Here is a 19562-nt window from a genome sequence, read left to right as displayed (position 1 = left end):
ATTTGGTTGTTCCTTCTTTAGGCTGTAACATAGCAGTGAGTCATTGCTATGTCGACGCCGGTTCACCCTGTAAATTAGTAAACTTTTCAAAAAAAAAACATATGCGCCATTGAAGCGCTCTTTCTTTTCAGTAACGGACGAATTTATACGTTGGCTAGACAGCCAAGAATTTCTTTCGCGATTCAAACACCTAAACGCGATGGTTACTGAATGCAGACGCACAAAGCAGCGACAGCTCCGAGCTTGTAGGCGTGGCTTCGCACGTTCGGTCAGACGCTAGGTGTAAGCACCTCGTTCGTCGGTGAATTGTGTTACGATTCAACTGGATGGAAGTTTAGCGGCGCTCACGCGCCTACGGTTTTCTAATGTAATTTCGCACGCAACTAAAGGGATTCTCCGAGACCTCACATACGGGGGAGAAATTGTAGAGAGCTGGTAATACCGATTGCAAAAAAAAAAAAGAAAAAGAATACAGGAAAGAGAAATGGAAAAAAGAAAAGCAGGATGCCAAGGCGACTCCTGCCCTGCGTAAGTCCCGCGTTAATGAAAGCTCGGCATTTTTCCAGTACAAGCAGCACTCAAATACGACAGCACCACGCATCGACACCAGACGTTCTAGTGATATTATTTTTTTTTATTTTCTAGTGTTTCCTGGAACAAGAAGTTATTAGACTTGCCTTAAAGGGCCCCTGAAACATTTAGGACAAATTTTGTAGATGTGTAGGGCACAGCTAAAGTGGTTCATTCGCAACACAATTTGTGTGAAACGTCTAATATTAAGAGAGCTACGGACGATTACAAGTTACCCTCCTCCATAGTCATGCATTTTCTCCTTAGTTCGTTTGCCGAGTCATCGGGGCTAAGCTCCGCCTTCACTGGCTCTGCGTTATGATATCATGTCGTGTCGTGGATTTCCGCTTCTCTAGGAGCGAGTGCGCGGAGCCTCTCCAAGCTCTCCGCCAGCTGCTTGGCAGTCGACCCTAAGCGAGAGCTATCGAAGCAACCTGCGTTGCGAGCATTCTGTCACAGCGCCGCATGTGTCTGGTATTGCGGTAGCCACAGGCGAGCTGGGCGTTTCGACGGAACTGTGGAGGCATAAACTCAAGCTGATGAATGAACTTCAGCGTAGACATACGTGAACTGCTTGATCGGTCTCCACGGTCCTGCCACCCGTTGGCGCAGAGCTTAACCAGCCAAACAAAGAGCTAATATTGCTTTAACCAAGTATAAAGCATTTTAAACATTTACAAAACAACGTGTTAAGGATTACAATCCTCCGAAAAATTTACACCAGCAGCAACGAAGAATACATTTTGTTATTGCTACTGTGTGTGGTTTAGCTCACTGCCACCAGGTGGCTGCACCATGCAGATCATTCACATTGGCGCTTCTGCTCATCCCGTGAAACGGCTCGGTCAAACGGCCAGGGCCTGTTCCTAATTGCGTTAGTAATCTTTCGGTGTAAAGTGACGGCCGCAAACGCGCAAATCCTGGCGCCGATCCGATAGCGGCAGTCCGATGCGCTGCAGCCAGTTCGTTCGTCTGCTCCGTTGCAGAGGGACACGATGTCGCAGCTTGACATATTGCCAGTCGCTACGTTCGCAGTCCACAACTCAACAAAGTCGAATCATAGTGCTCGCGAAAAGACTGAGACCGCGGAAGTGTGGTCAAAATGGAGCACGTTGTAGGACGACGCTTGCTGTGTGCCGGGAGTGCTTACGTGTAGCGAGAAATTATTCTTGAGCATTCTCGTTCTGTTACTTCCCTTTTATATAAACGAATTGACTAACATTCCAAATATTACGAACATCACTGGTTCACCATAAAGGTGGAAAAATTATCGATGACGCGCCCTGGGCAGCCAATCAGATAGCTCGCACTACTGACGTCAATTTGAATTACGAAGGAACAGCGCCAACTAAGGCGACCACGAGAAAGAGAACGACACAGGACAAGCGCTTGTCCTGTGTCGTTCTCTTTCTCGTGGTTGCCTTAGTTGACGCTGTTCCTTCCTAATTCAAGTATGCACCATCTAGCCCAAATGAATTTTGCTCTGAACCAGGTACTGACGTCAATTTACGTCAGGTGATTTACGTCATATGTGAAGGGGCGGCTGAAACTTCCGTCGCCAGTGTGCTGCGATCGGCAGCGATGTATATTTTTAAAACTTTATAATAAATTACACGCTTTATGCGGAGCACTTAGGCGCGTCAATTAATGATCAGAAGGACCTACTCTAACGACTCAGTACGGTTGCAAAAAATCGTCAACACCGTTTCAGGGTCCCTTTAAGAGTCACTCTCGTAAATTAAATATTTATAGGAATATAATTGGCTACAGTGCGTATTGAAATGTTGAAACATGGTTTTCTGAATATGAACTATATCACTACGAAATTTTTGTTTCAGTAGTTGCAAGTGAGGCACGAAATTATACTGAGTGCGGAACGGGGATGTCCTTGGAGTAAGCTCTAGGTCAACCTGTTCGCCAGCCCTCCTTTTCGCGTCTCCTTCTCTGCGGCAGCCGCGAACGTACCATACAACTACAGTTCCCGTCCAAAGGTGATGCACTGCAACATGTATGCAGTGTTAGAAATTGAGTTCGCTTTCCGTGCGCAAACATGGCTTTGATATACTGCGCTCCACAGCAGGCAGCGTCGCGAAACAACGCGCATGCTTTGCCAACCATATTCCGAAGGCGTCCACGTGACGTGAAAATGCTGCCATGCAGGAGTTGACAAAAAGGGAAAGAAACTAGGGTCTCGCATTGCGCCTTGCCATTAAACGACTGCGCTATAGCGCCAGCAATGCCTCGGCGTGCCTTGAACTCCCATTCAGCGCTGCAGTGCTGAGCAGGACTGGCTTCGACTAGGTTCGGGACAGAAGCTGTCTAGGCTAACGGGTCTTTTCGTTCGCATGATCGGCATATTAGTGGCGTCTCGAACGAGAAACTTTCCTCGAGTGCTCGCTGGTCGGAAACTGCAATCTCAGAGCGGATGCTGCTGCCTGCATGAGCTGTCAGCTGTGGTACCTGTGCAGCCTACAGCGCGCAGTTAGTAGCTGCAAAATTTTTGCAGCTGTGTCCACATGCTTCGTACACAGGTTCGTGCAGTCCGCCTGCGATGGCTCCACAGACCAGGCTCCGGCAGTGCTAGCGTCGGCAATGTGCCCAGGCGAGCGTTACAACAGTGAAACACAAGACCATAATAGGTCAAAACGTAAATATAGGAACAACTTGTTTTATTGCCTGGTAGTGAATTCTTGTTTGCCTTCCGACCTGTGACATTTCCCTCTCCAGGATTTTCATTCAGTTTGGGAGAACGGTTTGATACTATAGGAGCCAAATAGCTCACTCGAGTGTTCTTTTTCGGGCAAGCTGAAACGTTGAAACGTACGACGCAGCAGACCACAATATGTGTATAATAGGGCTGTTAAGTATTCCTGCACCAAATCTTCTTCCCTGGTATATAGCTGTATGTTCACTCTATATTGTATTCTATTGAATATTGCCTGAAAGAAAGCGTGCCATGGGTGGATTACAGTTTAAAAGGAAGCTGAAAGGTTTTCCAGAAAAAATGAGTGAACATCTGTACATAATGGTTTTCAACCCTCCGAATTGGAATATCGTATCGAAATTGAGCGAAAGAAAGCACAAATATATTTTATTTCGCCAAAAAGTTCAGCAGCGGACACGCCCAGCTCGCGCGTCTCGTTTCCGCCTGTGATTGGTCAGGCGCCTCGTGACGTCAACACTAGTGTTCGTCCGAACCGACCGCTGCCGCTACACATGAAGCGCGGTGCCAGGTAGTTTGGTGCTGTTATTCTGAGACGGTAATGGAAAATTTAGAGAGACTGCGTTTTTCTGAGGAGTTCTGCGTTACTCCCTACACGTACGAGCCGATTGCGAAGAGCCGGCCTCTCGAAGAAGCAAACGATGGTGGTGCGAGCAGTGCTTTCGACGCGAACGAAAGCGAAGTCTTGGGATCTCCTCGTGTTGGAAATGCTCTTTGGTGAGTATGTTTGTTGCAAAGCGATCTAGTGATCTCGCCGATCTTTCGCCGATCTAGTCAGCTCGTTTCCGGTCAAACAACTGTAGTGTTGTGTTCCTGCATGCCTCCTCGTGGAACGTAAGCGGGGATGCGATCGTCGGCATTTGTGCGCTGTCCAAAGCTGTCGGCAATCTACAAAGACGGTTTAAACGCGTGAAAAGCTTCCCGGTTCATGCAGTACGTGTGGTGACCTTCATCTGTGCGCCATCTGCACACTACTCGTAACCGAAGTCGTAAAGGCGGCGAATTCCGTCGGCTACGTGAGACGGTCGGTTTCTCGCTGTGCGCGAGAGAAGGGGGGAGCGTAGCGTCCTGGCGTGCGCCGGCTTTCCAGCACATGCAAACTCTACATTTGCACTGCGTTATGGTAGCTGCATGCAGGCTGTTTTACAACACACGTGCAAATAGAAAATTCGCGGCGCTTTGCGACGAAACCTGCGTCAAGGGCGGGAAATAAACATGCACCTTCCGTTCAGCGTGCTAACACGAAGGAGCTCGCAGTAAATCAAAATCCAGGTTTGGGCGGGTTCGTGTATTCATAAGGCCGTCCAACACCAGTTATCATCAGTCAGTCCGCACTCGTGCCGTCTTTGTTTTCGTTGCTCCGATCTTTTCGAGTGTCCGGTTGCGAATCTCGCACAGCGTAGCCGCAGTCTCGATATGTGATATGATGGGAGAGCTGCGCACGAGCCTAACCTTGAAACGCTTTATTAGTACGCTGCCGTTTGCTACCGTTCTCGTACAAGCGCCGTTTAATTCAGACGTAACGCCTCACTGTTACCAAAAACCGGTACACCAGCTCAAACTCCATTTATCTGAAAAGAGCATTGTAGCAATCACTAGCTTACACGTATTAAACTACACTGAACAATGGTTCGCGCAGTCAGGTTCTTACCTCAAGCTTCCTTCTTTTCGAGGAAGCTGGCCTTGACAGCGGTGACGAGCTCCTTGTGTACGCGAACACTGACGGCACTGCGCCGGGCCTTAGACGAGCCGACTTGAGTGGCAAACCAAACGCACGTTTTAATGATAAATTCTGGTGATAATCGTCGTCATGGAAGTGGTTGGAGCACAGCACTGTTGTTCTTGAGGGCTTGAAATTTTTTCGCTTCACAGCAGCCTCCCACTTCGTTAAAAGGTTCTTGTCTTGTGGGAAGTAATGCAAGACAACATCGTCGCGGCCGCTGGTGTTCGTGCAACCGTAGGCTGCACAGAAAGCCGGCATGATCGGCCCACCACTTCAGTTCATGCTGCGCACGTTGACTACCACTCTACATACACGCGGACGCACCAACAAAGGAATGCAGGGTCGATCGAAGCAGATTACGGTGACACGCACGCAGAAACAAGCACGGTCAGGCACGGTCGCGGAGGCTGCGAAGGAACGGAACACTAGTGTTGACGTCACAACACCGCGGTTTCCGGTCTCCACTCGCATCGTCAGCGTCAGCAGCAGTGCGCCGCATTCGACGGGGGGCGGAGCTACAGCGCAATTTTAACCGACGATTACGTCGCTCCTAATTGAAAAAAAAAACCAAATTTTACCTACATGCTTTATAAGGTTCCCGCATCCGTATATGAGCGTCTTATTGAATTCGACAGACTATTCAGCTTCCCTTTAAGGTGGCATAAATTTTTTTTTTTGCATTCTGTTCCCCAATGCGCGAGCGAGACTAATTTACTCTTGTAATGGTGACAGGATACAGGCAGACTGCTTCAAAGACGATGCCTCTCTCGGTTATTCGTGTCATTATCCTTAATTTCAGTTTTAGTTTTCCACACACGAAGCATAATGACAGCTTTCGCCACTTCAGTCTCATCCAGTAGCACTGCAAGAAGGAAACAATGCGATGCAAGTTACTTGTGGCTTTCGTGCTCTTGCAGCTGAATCGTCACTGTCTTCCATTTCCTATGCACCTAGATCCAGACAAAGTGATGATTCATCCTAACTCGGCAAGCCGGACAGCCTGCCACACTATGGCTAGAGAAAGATAACAACGCCTGTTAAAAGAAAGTTTCAGCTGTTGGGACATCGTGCAAAAGGAAAATACTTAAATCGGAACATTGATCCTGTACATAACTTTGTGGGGACTTGACATCGCTAGAACAAGAAAAGAATACCGGCATTATTGTATCAGCAGAGTGCATAAAAAGAGACAGGGGCGAAGTTCACACGAATGTTCACCGTGTCAGCGTGACTTGTAGACATCCAATGACATGTGTTGGCGCGGATCAAGTTCTGCTTTTACCTTGCAAAGTCGCCGTTTAAGAAAGCTGGATCCGTACTCATAATGTAGTTTGTACGCTAGAGCAGATGGTGAAACGAAGCGCCAACTAATCAGCGCGGACAGACCATTAGCTAAAGCGGCTCACCAATGACAAAATTTCGTACGAACGAAGAGCTTTCTTAACTCTGTTCACAATTTCTTGCTGTATCTGTTATCACCGAGATACAATAACGCAGAGTCGTGAGTCCCATCATTAGAAGGCACGTTTCATTTTATGCCGGAACAACTGTATAAGGAACGCCTTATATGTTCGTGGACTGGCAGATTAATCCCGTAATACGGATACCCGACGCACATACGTGCGGATACACGGCGCCCAAATTAGCTATGAGACAACTCAATAAATACTGTCATTTGCGGAAAGCCACGCTCCTCCACGCTGATACATATCGTTAAACATCGGAGCGAGCACTCCTGGACGAAGAAAATTATTAGGGTGACCACTAAAGAGCTTCGTGCGCGCGTTAGTACGTTAGATACCTTCCAGTTTTGTACACCGATGGCCTTCTTTCTCTTCCTGCTATCCTTGTAACGCTTGCCCACCTCTCGTCCTACGGGCAGAAATCTGGATACTCACGTATGGTTAAACTGCTTGGCTGCACTCATGGCGCACGCACCCAGTAGGGACGGAGGACTAGCTAGCGCGTGCAAAGCTGGGAGGTAGCGCTTAGCGCTAACGGGAAGCTATCACATTATATAATCCTCCAGCTGGACGCTCGCTGCTACTGTTCATAGAAATCGCAACGACTCGCATAATGTCCATCGCTGCACAACTCCTCACCTTCACTACCTTGAAATCCATTCACCTAAAACCACAACCAAGTGGTTTCGGTTTTAGGTGGCGTTCAACTAATTAATCTACATCACCACCTCTTATAAATGCGATTATCAACAGCACGAACAATGCTGCCACCATTGTTGCGCATTCGATTTGATCTATTATTTTCAGACGAAGCTTATTTGCGAGCCCTCGCGGACTTTAATGACCCCGGCTGCTGGGCGATGTTGCTGTCCTGTCGAATAGCCTTGATATTGTCACAGTCGGTAATGTGTGAAGGAGAGGACTATAATGGTGGCCTGAGAGACGACGAGGAAGAGGGTAGTTTTTTTATCGCTGCTCTACGCTTGTTAGCCCAGCCATTAAAACCATCTGTAAATAGACGCACGCTTCTTCCTTCCCGTAACATCATTGGTGGACGTGCGGGGTAATCACTTGCGCAAGACGGAGCTCCACAGCGGACGTAACCTGGCCACCATGTCATCCGAAGGAGAGAGTTCAACCACGGCCCCGTCGTCGCCACCGACGGTCATCCTGGCCCAGCCTCGCGACCCTGGCATGTTTTCCGGGATCGACAACGTTGACGTCGATGACTGGTTGCAGAATTACGAAGGGGTCAGCGCACACAACAGGTGGGACAACACGCTTATGCTGGCCAATATAATATTCTACCTCAAGAAAACGGCACGGGTCTGGTTCGAACCACACGAAGAAGAGATTACGAGTTGGGACCAGTGCAAACAGAAGCTTAGAGATTTATTCGGCCCGTGTTCCTCGCATGTTCGTTCAAACGTAACGAGAAATAACCCTATGTCATCGTTTACCTTGGACGACGCCATGAGATCCCTTATTTTTACTCCTGCTTCATCTGAAGGTCATGCATTTATTGAGATGTTATTTGCCGATTGCATGGCCAGATCCCGCTATACGTCTAGCTCTTTTAGTTTTAGTTCGTGAGCTCTCTGTCTTTCTTCTGCAGCTCTCTGCTGCTCTCGTTCCTCTCTTTCTGCAGCTTCCCTTTATTCAGCTCTCTGCCTTTCCTCTGCAGCCCTTTGTCTTTCCTCTGAAGCTTTTTCAGCTTTCTCAGCTCGTTTCTCCATCTCTTCCCATGCTTCCAAAATTTCGTCCTAAAGACCACCGCACTTCTCAATCACTACAACAAGCTTCGGCTTTCTCTGACTCTTTCGTACCTCAATTCCAAGCTCTTCACATAGTAATACCAACTCGAGCTTTTTCCGTTTGCCTAAATCCATGGTTAATCTCGAACGAGGACTTTCTTACTCTTTCTTACAACAGGAGCCTGCACGCACAGAAACTAATATGTAGTTATTGAAAACACACGAGCTAAAACTTGGCAAATTCTCAAAAGGCAAGCGCTCACCACACACACACACACCCACACGCACACACACGCACGCACACACACACACACACACACACACACACACACACACACACACACACACACACACACACACACACACACACACACACACACACACACACACACATATATATATATATATATATATATATATATATATATATACATATATATATATATATATACCCAAGAAATTGGATTAGGAAACGGCGCCGCGGTAGCTCAATTGGTAGAGCATCGCACGCGAAATGCAGAGGTTGAGGGTTCAGTCCCCACCTGCGGCAAGTTGTTTTTTCATCCACTTTCATTTCCATTAATTTATGTCTTCTTTATTTCATTTATTAGGCACAAGTAATTTCCCCTATGTTGTCCTTGGTGTCAGCGTTTGTTGGCTTCTTAAGATATGACTAATAATATATATATATATATATATATATATATATATATATATATATATATATATATATATATATATATATATATATATATATACAGATATATATATATACTTCTCTATCGCGCCAACTGTTAATGTCTGTCTTGCTTGCCATGCGTCCACTTACCTCTGCATTTACGTCGTCATCGTTGGTGAACAGCCAGTCTCCTCATAGGTACACCTGCAAAGGCAAGAAAAAGAAATGACACAAACTAAATGACCAATTCCGCGATCCTACTGAAATCCCAAGGTCATAAATACCAGATTTGAAACATGCTCAGCGCATCGACACAAATCTATACGATCAGTGCGCCCACAGCATTCACAGAAATTACTCAAGGTTCAATACACATCTTCACGGCAGACCTCGCGCGATATGAAGCTGTGGAGGCTCGCTGAATGAGTAAGCTTTCGGGAAGCGCACAAGTCTTAAGTTCAATCTGTGTACAAAGGGGCATCGTCGTTCGCACCATCCATCGTGCTGATTCGGCGAGGCGGCGTCGAATAACAGCCATGACAAAAAGCGAAATCATTAGATAACCAAAAAAAGAAGGTTCGAGAACCTGCGTCCCAGCTGCTTCGCGTTTTTAGGTAACGACCCCTCTGACTCCTCTCTCTCTGTCTCCCGAGACGCGCACGCAAAATATTTTTATGAATTAGTATCCCAAAGAAAATAGAACTTACCTACTTTTACAAGACTCGTAATGTTTAGGGCTATTGTTTGGAAAGCACGATGGAAAGAAATCCACTATCTATCTGATCAGTTCCCTTGTATATACTATACTTACGCCTGCTCGTTTATACATTTACCACCAGTGACTCAACAAACTTATCTTCAGCTACACGGCTCCTCTGTCATTACTAATATTGGCCACCTGCTCGCGTATTCATTGAAAGGCGAGGTAACGGTACTCCAAAATATATGCTTTCTAATGCGCTTTCTATTGCAGAAATAAACATCTGTTATTCTCTACGAAATATGCATAAAGGGATCTCTAGCTTTTGTCTTCATGTACGTAGGCTGAATATTTGCCTTTTTCTTTCGGAAATTTGCGGATTATGGTCCATTTTCCAAGTTCCTTCGTGCCTAGAAATAACTTTCTCAATTCATGTGACTGCCGTGAGTACTTTATTGATTTTCGCGAGTTTGCGACAAAAAAAAAAAAAAAAAAAGAGGAGAATTATTACCCCTGCACAGGAATAAGGACTGCAGCTAGATGTTGGCAGCACAGGTGGCTTTTATTCGATCTCAACGACTTTCGTGTTTGGCAAAACTTAGAAGCCTGCTTCGCCAAACCAGGGATTACCATCACCGACAAATAACTTATGCCTCACTCAACTATGAATCCTGTTGCTTCAAAAACTGCACTATTCTTAACTGCAGTGATAGCTCGGTTCAACCGGTGAATACATCAAGATTACATTTGTGGTTGCATAAACTATCAACAAAAGCACTTCTACGTAGCGAAAAACTGAGGCCTGCATCACCAGCTTCACATAAGACCCAAACTTGTCGGAGATAGTGTCGTTTTTACGCCAACGCAGGACTAGTTACTGTGGACAACGGTAGTAGTACAATAGTCATTGAGTAAATACATAATTCACCAGATATGATCATCCCCTTTTTAAAATAAAATTTGGATGCATGTCGCAACGGCAGAAATAAAGCTCGACAATGCTCAATGCAAGTATAGTTAGTAGGAATACTGACGCTAGCGCCAGTTTGAGACATATCTCGCTTTCCCATATGAGGAAATGTCAATGCCATTCAAATTAATACACAAAAGTATGCGTCACAAAATTTGACACAACACCAACTGGGACACCAATGTATTTTATGACAAATGTTTGGGGAAGTACATCTCGGAATTGATGCAAATCTGAGGTTCCCTACTAAGTGACAATGCCTCAACCGAAATTCGGACAAGTGGCCTAAGTAAATAATTATACGTTAGATATGAAATATTACTGATATAATTAGAACGTGACTATCGCACATCGAGTAATTTCCGCCGCGCCTTCGCCAATACTATCCCGAAAAAAAAAGTACTGCTCTGCTCTTGAAACTCTTGGTTCTTGCTATATGAAGATAGTGGTATATGCCATAAGAAAGTCTCAGTAGAAGAACTACGCTTCACACCTTTTTCTCGCTGCTGCCATTCAACTCGCTTACTTACACCTTCAGACAAACTACCTTAATTAGTTCAAGTGAGACAAGGAGCACTTGCTAACTTGTGCTACCCTACTGATTCGCCAAGAAATTAGCTCCCGAATGCTATGGTTTAACTTTCTTATATATACAAATGTATTATCGGGAAAAAGAAGCAGGAGAAGATGGAATAATAGTTGACTTAATCAAAGATGAAGCAGATATCATGCATGAAAAAGTTGCCGCTCTTTATACGAAATGTCCCACGACTTCAAGGGTTCTAGAGAACTGGAAGAATGCCAACATTACACTACTCCAAAAAATGGAGACGTTAAAGAAGTGAAAAATTATAAGCACGTTAGCTTAATTTCAGTATTGTATAAAGCATTCATCTAGATAATTTCTAATAGAATAAGGGCAACACTTGACTTAAGTAAACGAAGAGAACAGGCCTGCTTCAGGAAGGGATACTCTACAATGGATCACATCCATGTCATCAATCAGGTAATCGAGAAATGCCCGCCGTGGTGGTTCAGTGGCTATGGTGTTGGACTGCTGAGCACGAGGTCGCTGGATCGAATCCCGGCCACGGCGGCCGCACTTCGATGGGGGAGAAATGCGAAAACACCCATGACTTAGATTTAGGTGGACGTAAGAACCCCAGGTGGTAGAAATTTCCGGAGTCATCCACTACGGCGTGCTTCAAAATCAGAAAGTGGTTTTGGCACGTAAAACCCTCTAAATTAAAAGGTAATCGAGAAACCTGCAGAGTACAATCAACCTCCCTGTATGGCTATCAAGGATTATGAAAAGGCAATTGATTCAGTAGAGATACCAGCAGTCATAGAGGCATACGTAAATATCTTGGGAAATATCTACAAGGATTGCACAACTACCATGGTCCTTCACAGAGAAAGTACAAAGATACCTATAAAGAAAGGGGTCAGGCAAGGAGACGCAATCTCTTCAATGCTATTCACAGCATGCTTGGAAGAAGTATTCAAGGTATTAAACTGGGAAGGCTTAGGAGTGAGGACCATCGGCGAATATCTCGCAAACCTTCGCTTTGCAGATGACATTGTCCTGTTCAGCAACACTGAGGATGATTTACAACAAATGATTGAGGATCTAAACAGATAAAGTGTAAGAGTGGGCTTGAAGATTAATATGCAGAAGAGAAAGTTGACGTCCGCTAGGCTGGAAAGTGAACAAGAGCTCAAGATTGCCAGTAAACCTCTTGAGTCCGTGAAGGAGTGCGTTTTTTTTTTTTAATTACTCACAAGGGACCCTGTTCATGAGAAGGAAACTTACAGAAGAAAAAATGGGTTGGAGTGCATACGGTAGGCATTACCAGATCCTGAGTGGGAACTTGCCACTATCATTGAAAAGAAAGGTGTACAATCATATCATTCTAGCGGCGCTAGCATATGGGGAAGAAACTTGGAGGTTGACAAAGAAGCTCGAGAACAAATTGAGGACCGCCCAAAGAGCGATAGAACGAAGAATGTTAGGCTTGACGTTTAGAGACAGGAAGAGAGCGGTGTGGATCAGAGAGCAATGAATCAGAGAACAATGAAATTAATTTAATGAAATTAGGAAGTTCCCAGGCACAAGTTTGAATCCGTTGACAAAAGAAGGGGGTAATTCGAGATTGCAGAGATAGCAGGGCGTTCATCCTGCAGTGGACAAAAATAGGCTGATGATGATGATAATTAGATAAATGAAAAAAAAAATAATGCAAACGTTTTCGAAGTCATTACATAAGAGTTCCCCAAGACAATGCGCGGCGGAGAAAGACCCATTAGAAACACTTCGAGATGTTCTAACAAAGTGACGAGTGACAAGAGCATTTCTAGATCAGTCGTTTCCCAGAATAATGGATGAGTTTAGATAAACGTCAAGCGCTACAATGCACCATGCGCGAATCCAGGAGGATGCCCGGATGTCCTGACCCCCTAGTCCCTTAATATGTGTGTGCGCAGCACCAGCATCGGCACGTGACAAACTCATGCAGTACTGCTTCCCAGAATCTCTGCTGTTTGTTTTTTGCTCGTTGCGTGTGTATGTATGTATGTATGTATGTATGTATGTGTGTGTGTGTGTGTGTGTGCGTGTGCGTGTGCGTGTGTGTGTGTGTGTGTGTGTGCGTGTGTGTGTGTGTGTGTGTGTGTGTGTGTGTGTGTGTGTGTGTGTGTGTGTGTGTGTGTGTGTGTTATATAGCACGTATTGAGCAACAGAAAGCTATATCAGGAGTTTTCCATGTTGCTATAAAATTATGTCACTGACACCTTTGACTTAAATACAATACTTGAGAAGTTGACTAATTAATTAGGACCAGTTATGCAAAAATTATTCTAGCTTTCTCGAAGCGGCGGCAAACAACATTACCTTGGTTCTGACCAGCTACGTGGCTTTATACTACTTCGAAGTCTTGGTACATGGTAGTTTGGACAGCCTCTAAAGCATATTGCAGTTTATTCAAAACACAATATTTTTTTAAAATTGACTGTGGAAGCTAACAAATTGTTGCCCTGAGGTTGGTTACTCAAAGAGGACGACGCACAGAAGTTTTAGAATTTCAGCCATTTATTTCGCAAGGCATATCCACATAGCAGCCATTCTGATGCTCGCATCGTGCCCCAATGCTGCCGCAAAATTCCTCGGTGTTTAAGTTAAATTTGTCCTGCAGTGCTTAATAAGGCGTTTTGTTAAAAATGTTAGTGGTGCTACACTGCTTTTTGCCGCAAGTTTGACGGTGTTTATCACACAGCTCGTTGTAGTTTTAAAATGCGTTCCAAGTGGATGTGCGTTGAGAACTCACCAGCCTCAAATCGTAAACTGTAACGTGTTTCCTAAAGTGCGCTGCAGATAAACAAGTTCATTAGTAGAGCTTTATTTATATGTTCATCTATGTATTTCTGCAGCGGTGCAGCGTGCAGCGGTGGCATAGGGGTAGAGCATCCGCCTCGCATGAGAGAGGACCGTGGTTCGAATCCCGGTGCCGCGCAAATTTCCACCGGATTAAAAAAAAATGCGCGTGTTGATAAAATTGCAGGAAGAGGCCTGGAGGGCGGCCTGATTCCGGCGACCAGAACCGGTAATGCACTCATTCACCAGAGCAGGATTGGCCACCCTGGCGCAGTACTTGACCACAACCTCCTATGTGAACACACCAATCAGACCCCGGCCCTCAGTCCCTAGCAGCCGCGAAGCAACTGACCACGGCGGCGGTCAGACCTGTGACGCAGCAAATGGAGCTAAGGATCTCTGGGTCAGGGCAGGCCGCCATCGGAGTCTGAACCTGGCAACGTTTAACGCTAGAATGTTATCTAGTAAGGCGAGTCTAGCAGTGCTATTAGAGGGATTAGCGGGCATTAAATGGGATGTAATTGGGCTCAATGAGGTTACGAGGACAAAAGAAGCATATACAGTGCAAGAAAGCTGGCACGTCCTTTGCTACCGGGGCTTAGCGGAGCGACGAGAAATAGGAGTCGGATTCCTGATTAATAAGGATATAGCTGGTAACATACAGGAGCTCCATAGTATTAACGAGAGGGTGGCAGGTCTTGTTGTGAAACTTATTAAGAGATACAAATTAAAGGTCGTACAGGTGTACGCCCCTACATCCAGTCATGATGACCAGGAAGTCGAAAGCTTCTATGAAGACGTCGAATCGGCGATGGGTAAAGTAAAAACAAAATACACTGCACTGATGGGCGACCTCAATGCCAGGGTAGGCAAGAAGCAGGCTGGAGACAAGTCCGTCGGGGAGGTTCTAAGAATAGCAGCGGAAATCTATTAGTAGAGTTTGCAGAACGGAATAATATGCTGATCATGAATACCTTCTACCGCTAGTGGGATAGGAGCAACGTGAATGAAACCGAATGGCGAGACTAGAAATGAAATAGGCCTCATATTCTGCGCTAACCCTGGCATCATACAAGGTGTGCATGTGCTCAGCAAGGTGCGCTGCAGTGATCATAGGATGGTAAGAACTCGAATTAGGCTAGACTTGAGGGGGGAACGGAAGAAACTGGTGCATGAGAAGCGGATCAATGAGTTAGCGGCAAGAGGGAAAACAAAAGAAGTCCGGATCAAGCTATATAACAGATATTCGGCTTTAACTCAGGAAGAGAACTTTAGTGTTGAAGCAATGAACCACAATCTTATGGGCATCATTAAGGAGTGTGCAATAGAAGTCGGTGGTAACTTTTGTTAGACAGGATACCAGTAAGCTATCGCAGGAGACGAAAGATCTGATTAAGAAACGTCAATGTATGGAAGCCTCTAACGCTACAGCTAGAATACAACTGGGAGAACTTTGTAAGTTAATCAACAAACGTAAGACAGCTGGCATAAAGAAGTATAATATGGACAGAATTGAAGATGCTGTCAGGAACGGAGGAAGCCTAAAAGAAGTGAAGAAGAAATTAGGAATAGGGAAGACTATGCGTGAAGAGAAAAAGCCGGCAATATCATTACTAATAAGGATTAAATAGTCCGAGTGGTTGAGGAGTTCTGTATATATTTATAGAGTACCAGTGACACCCACGACGATAATGGAAGAGAGACTAGTCTAGAGGAATTTGACATCCCACAAGTAACGCCGGAAGAACTAAAGAAAGCGTTGGGAGCTATGCAAAGGGCACAATAGCAGCTGGGGAGGATCAGGTAACAGCAGAATTCTTGAAGAATGATAGGCAGATTCTTCTAGAAAAACTGGCCACCCTGTATCTGCAATGCCTCATGACCTCGAGCGTACCGGAATCTAGGAAGAAGGCTAACCTAATCCTAATCCATAATAAACGCGACGCCAAAGACTTGAAAAGTAATAGAACGCTCAGCTTACTGTCCGTTGCCTACACAGTATTTACTAAGGTAATCGCAAATAGAATCAGGAACACCTTAGACTTCAGCCAACCAGAGGACCTGGCCAGATTTCGTAAAGGCTACTCAACGATGATGATGATGATGTGTGGTGTTTTATGGCGCAAGGGCCAGGTATGGCCAAAGAGCACCAAGCCAATGGTAATGAAATGAAAGTGAAGCGATAAATTACGAGCAATCGTTGTAATAGGGCTGTAAAGGGGCCTAAAAGACGGTCACTGTAAGATGTGTAAGAGCTACCTGTAATAAAACTATGAAAACCACAATAAAGCGTGCCAAGGACGCGAAAGAAGCATTGTAAAAGAATGACAATGTTCTAAAATTGGTCATTTTGATAAAAAATTTGAAGAAGCACTACTGCCCTAACAGAGTCCTTGAAGTGCAAGGACCTGAAGGTGTGTGCTGTCCAGAACTACTATCATAACCGCATCATCTGGAAAGAGGGTGTGCTACGATACTATTGGGCTATTAACATGCAGAACCACATCATTCAAGAAACCTAGGACGGCTTTGGTGGTAAAAAGGGGTTCCTTACCAAGAAACATACCGGGATGGAGAGGGATACAATACCGGTATGCTAGAGGAAAATGTTTTCTTCTATCTCTTTCGGCTTCCCGACACTCCACGAGGACGTTAATAATGGTGAGCCTTTCACGACATCTACCACAGGTAGGAGGTTCGTTGCCAGTAAACCGAAAATTGTGAATACCACATGTGTGTTCTATTCTGAGTCTACAGAATAGGACATCAGTCCGTCTTGTTTTTGTAACGGGGGCCAAAAAGCCTATCCTTGGCTTAATCAAATTGAGCTTATAATTTGTTTCATTGTCCCACATGCGTTGCCAGTAGCTTCGCAGTTTCTTTCGCAAAAAAGGCTTGAGGTCTGTGGCAGGAATACCAGTGGTGGTATTACCAGCTTGAGGTGTAACTGATGTTGCCATTTGGTCGGCCAGCACATTACCTTCGATGCATCTATGACCAGGGACCCAGCATATTGTCACGTGTCTACTAGACGAATAAATATTGCACAAGAGACAGTAAAGCTCAATGAAAACATTATTTTGGTGTTTTCTTAATGATATTAGTGCTTTTACAACGCTTAACGAGTCCGTGAATATTATCGCTTTCTCTAGCTTTAATTTGTTTATGTGTTTCACCACAGACAGTACTGCGTAGGCAGTACTGTCTCTCTGCAGTAAAGATGCTTGTGTGGGGGTTCAGTACACCTGCTTCAGAGTTAGAGGGTCCAACAGTCGCGTAAGACACATCAACATGCGATTTTGACGGATCGGTGTAGAATTCTGGACAACAGTACTTCAATTGGAGTTCATGGAAATGCATTCGTATTTCGAGTTCTGGTGCGTATTTTGTAACTCTTACAAAAGATATATCACGTTCTAGCACTTGCCAGTCCCAGGGCAGCAGCTGCTTCGCTGGAGGCATCAAGCGGTGTTCGAAGTGCAGTACATGTCGAATCGTTAATAGTTTCTGAACACGAATTATTCAGTATTAGAGTGCACTTTAAGGAAATATGTGAAGCTGGTGTAAGATCTCTGCAGATTGAGTGGCCACTCATTCGATTCTACATATAAGCTTTGAATGGGGCTAGTTCTGAATGCGCCTGTGGCCAGACGGATACCCAGGTGGTGGACGGGATCCAGCATCTGTAGTGCACTGGGGGCGCCAGAGTTGTATACTATGGCGCCATAGTCTAACCGTGATTGAACGAGACTTTTGTAAATATTCATTGTACACTTCCTATCGCTACCCCATGTGTGTGATAGTATTTTGAGTAAATCCAGTGTTTTTAGACATTTAGCTTTGAGATATTTTATGTGTAGAATAAATGTAAGCTTAGAGTCAAGTATTATACCTAGAAATTTCTGTTCTTTCTTCAAAGCTATTTCTTGTCCACATAGTTCTAGACAAGGAACTGGGAGCAGGCCTCTCTATCTTGTGAAGAGAACACAAGTACTTTTGGGGGGGTTGATTTTAAATCCGTTTTGATCTGCCCATTTGGACACCTTGTTTAAGCCCTGCTGCACCTGTCTCTCGCACACTGTGAGGTTGCAGGACTTGAAGACTATTTGTATATCGTCTAAGTATACAGAATAAAAAGTTGCCGGTGGCAGTGATGCACGTAGTGTGTTCATCTTAACGATAAAGAGAGTGGAGCTGAGCACGCCTCCCTGGGGTACACCAGTTTCCTGCGTAAAGCACGTAAAAGTGCAATACCGACTTTTACACGGAAGGTACGATTTGACAAATAGCTTTCAATAGTGTTCAGCATATTGCCACGGATGCCCATTCCCGACAAGTCTCGCAAGATCCCGTAACGCCATGCCGTGTCATACGCCTTCTCCACGTTGAAGAATATCGATAGGAAAAACTATTTATGAACAGATACATCACGGATATTTCCTTCAATACGCACAAAATGATCGGTTGTCGATCGTCCTTCTCTGAGGCCACACTGATTGGGATCGAGCATATTGGTGAGTTCAAGGAAATGTATGAGTCTGCGATTAACCATTTTTTCAAAAAGCTCACAAAGACAATTTGTAAGAGCTATCGGACGGTAACTTGCCGCCAAGGAAGGGTCTTTACCCTGCTTAAGAACAGGAACCACAATCGCTTCTTTCCATGTAGATGGGAGGTATCCCGCAGCCCACATAGTGTTGAAAAGTGCGAGTAGTGTAACTTGTGTGTCAATATGTAAGTTTCTCATCATGTTATACATGACTCTGTCAGGTCCCGGTGTAGTGCTTTTGCATGTGTTCAAGGCAGCTCTCAACTCGGCAATACTAAAAGGCTGGTTATTCTGTCTGCATTTTGGTACGATTGGCTTACGTTCCTCTTTTTCTCTATGTTAAAGGAAGAATTTGGAATAGTGGATTGAGCTCGACACGCGCTCAAAGTGCTTCCCTAGGGTGTCTGCCTCCTCTTTTAAGGTATTTACTTGATCGTTCACCAAAGGCAACGGATTTATTTGCTGCCCATTTAGCTTTCTTACGCCACTCCAAACTTTCGCCTCCTGTGTGTAAGAACTGATGCCTGAAAGGAACCTTACCCAGCTTTCTCTCTTCGCCTGACGCCGTATGCGCCTCTCCTGTGATTTTATGTGTTTAAATTCAATAATATTTTCTGCATTCGGCGACCTACGCAATATTCCCCATGCCTTATTCTGCCTCTTTCTCGCATTTCTAGTTATCATTCCACCAAGGAACATGTCTTTTAACTGAACCACCATTTGTTTGCGGGAGAAACTTTTCAGCAGCATCAATAATAAAAGCGCTAAAATATGCGACAGCTTCATCAATACTAAAATTGTTTATAAAATCGAGTGGTAAATGAGTAGATTCTTTAAAATGTTCCCAGTCAGCGGATGCTGATTTCCAAATGGGAAACAGGGGAGGGTTGTCATGCTGCGTTAGTGATTTTCAAGGTATAGGGAAGTGGTCACTTCCAAAAGGACTCTTGATCACATTCCCTTCAAGATGAGGCACAAGGGAAGCAGAGCCTATTGCTAGGTCTATGAATGAATATGAATTGTATTGAAGGCTGTAATATGTTGGTTCCTTCTTATTAAATA

At 44.9% G+C, this 19562-nt stretch overlaps 1 protein-coding gene across 3 annotated transcripts in view; it reads right to left on the bottom strand.

The window, feature by feature from the left end:
- The window catches only part of LOC126518633 (uncharacterized), a 616165-nt gene that overhangs the window by 100939 nt on the left and 495664 nt on the right, over positions 1-19562 (bottom strand). For all 3 annotated transcript variants that reach the window (XM_050168412.2, XM_055064864.1, XM_050168409.2), the window contains exon 3: positions 9062-9115. In XM_050168412.2, the coding sequence (XP_050024369.1) occupies positions 9062-9069 (8 nt within the window). In that variant the 5' untranslated portion in view covers positions 9070-9115. The remainder of the gene's footprint in view (positions 1-9061; positions 9116-19562) is intronic.

Source organism: Dermacentor andersoni, chromosome 1 (genome assembly GCF_023375885.2).
Source record: "Dermacentor andersoni chromosome 1, qqDerAnde1_hic_scaffold, whole genome shotgun sequence".
Taxonomy (NCBI): Eukaryota; Metazoa; Arthropoda; class Arachnida; order Ixodida; family Ixodidae; genus Dermacentor; species Dermacentor andersoni.
The sequence above is the reverse complement of the archived record's forward strand: the minus strand, read 5'-3'. Positions and strand labels throughout refer to the sequence as shown.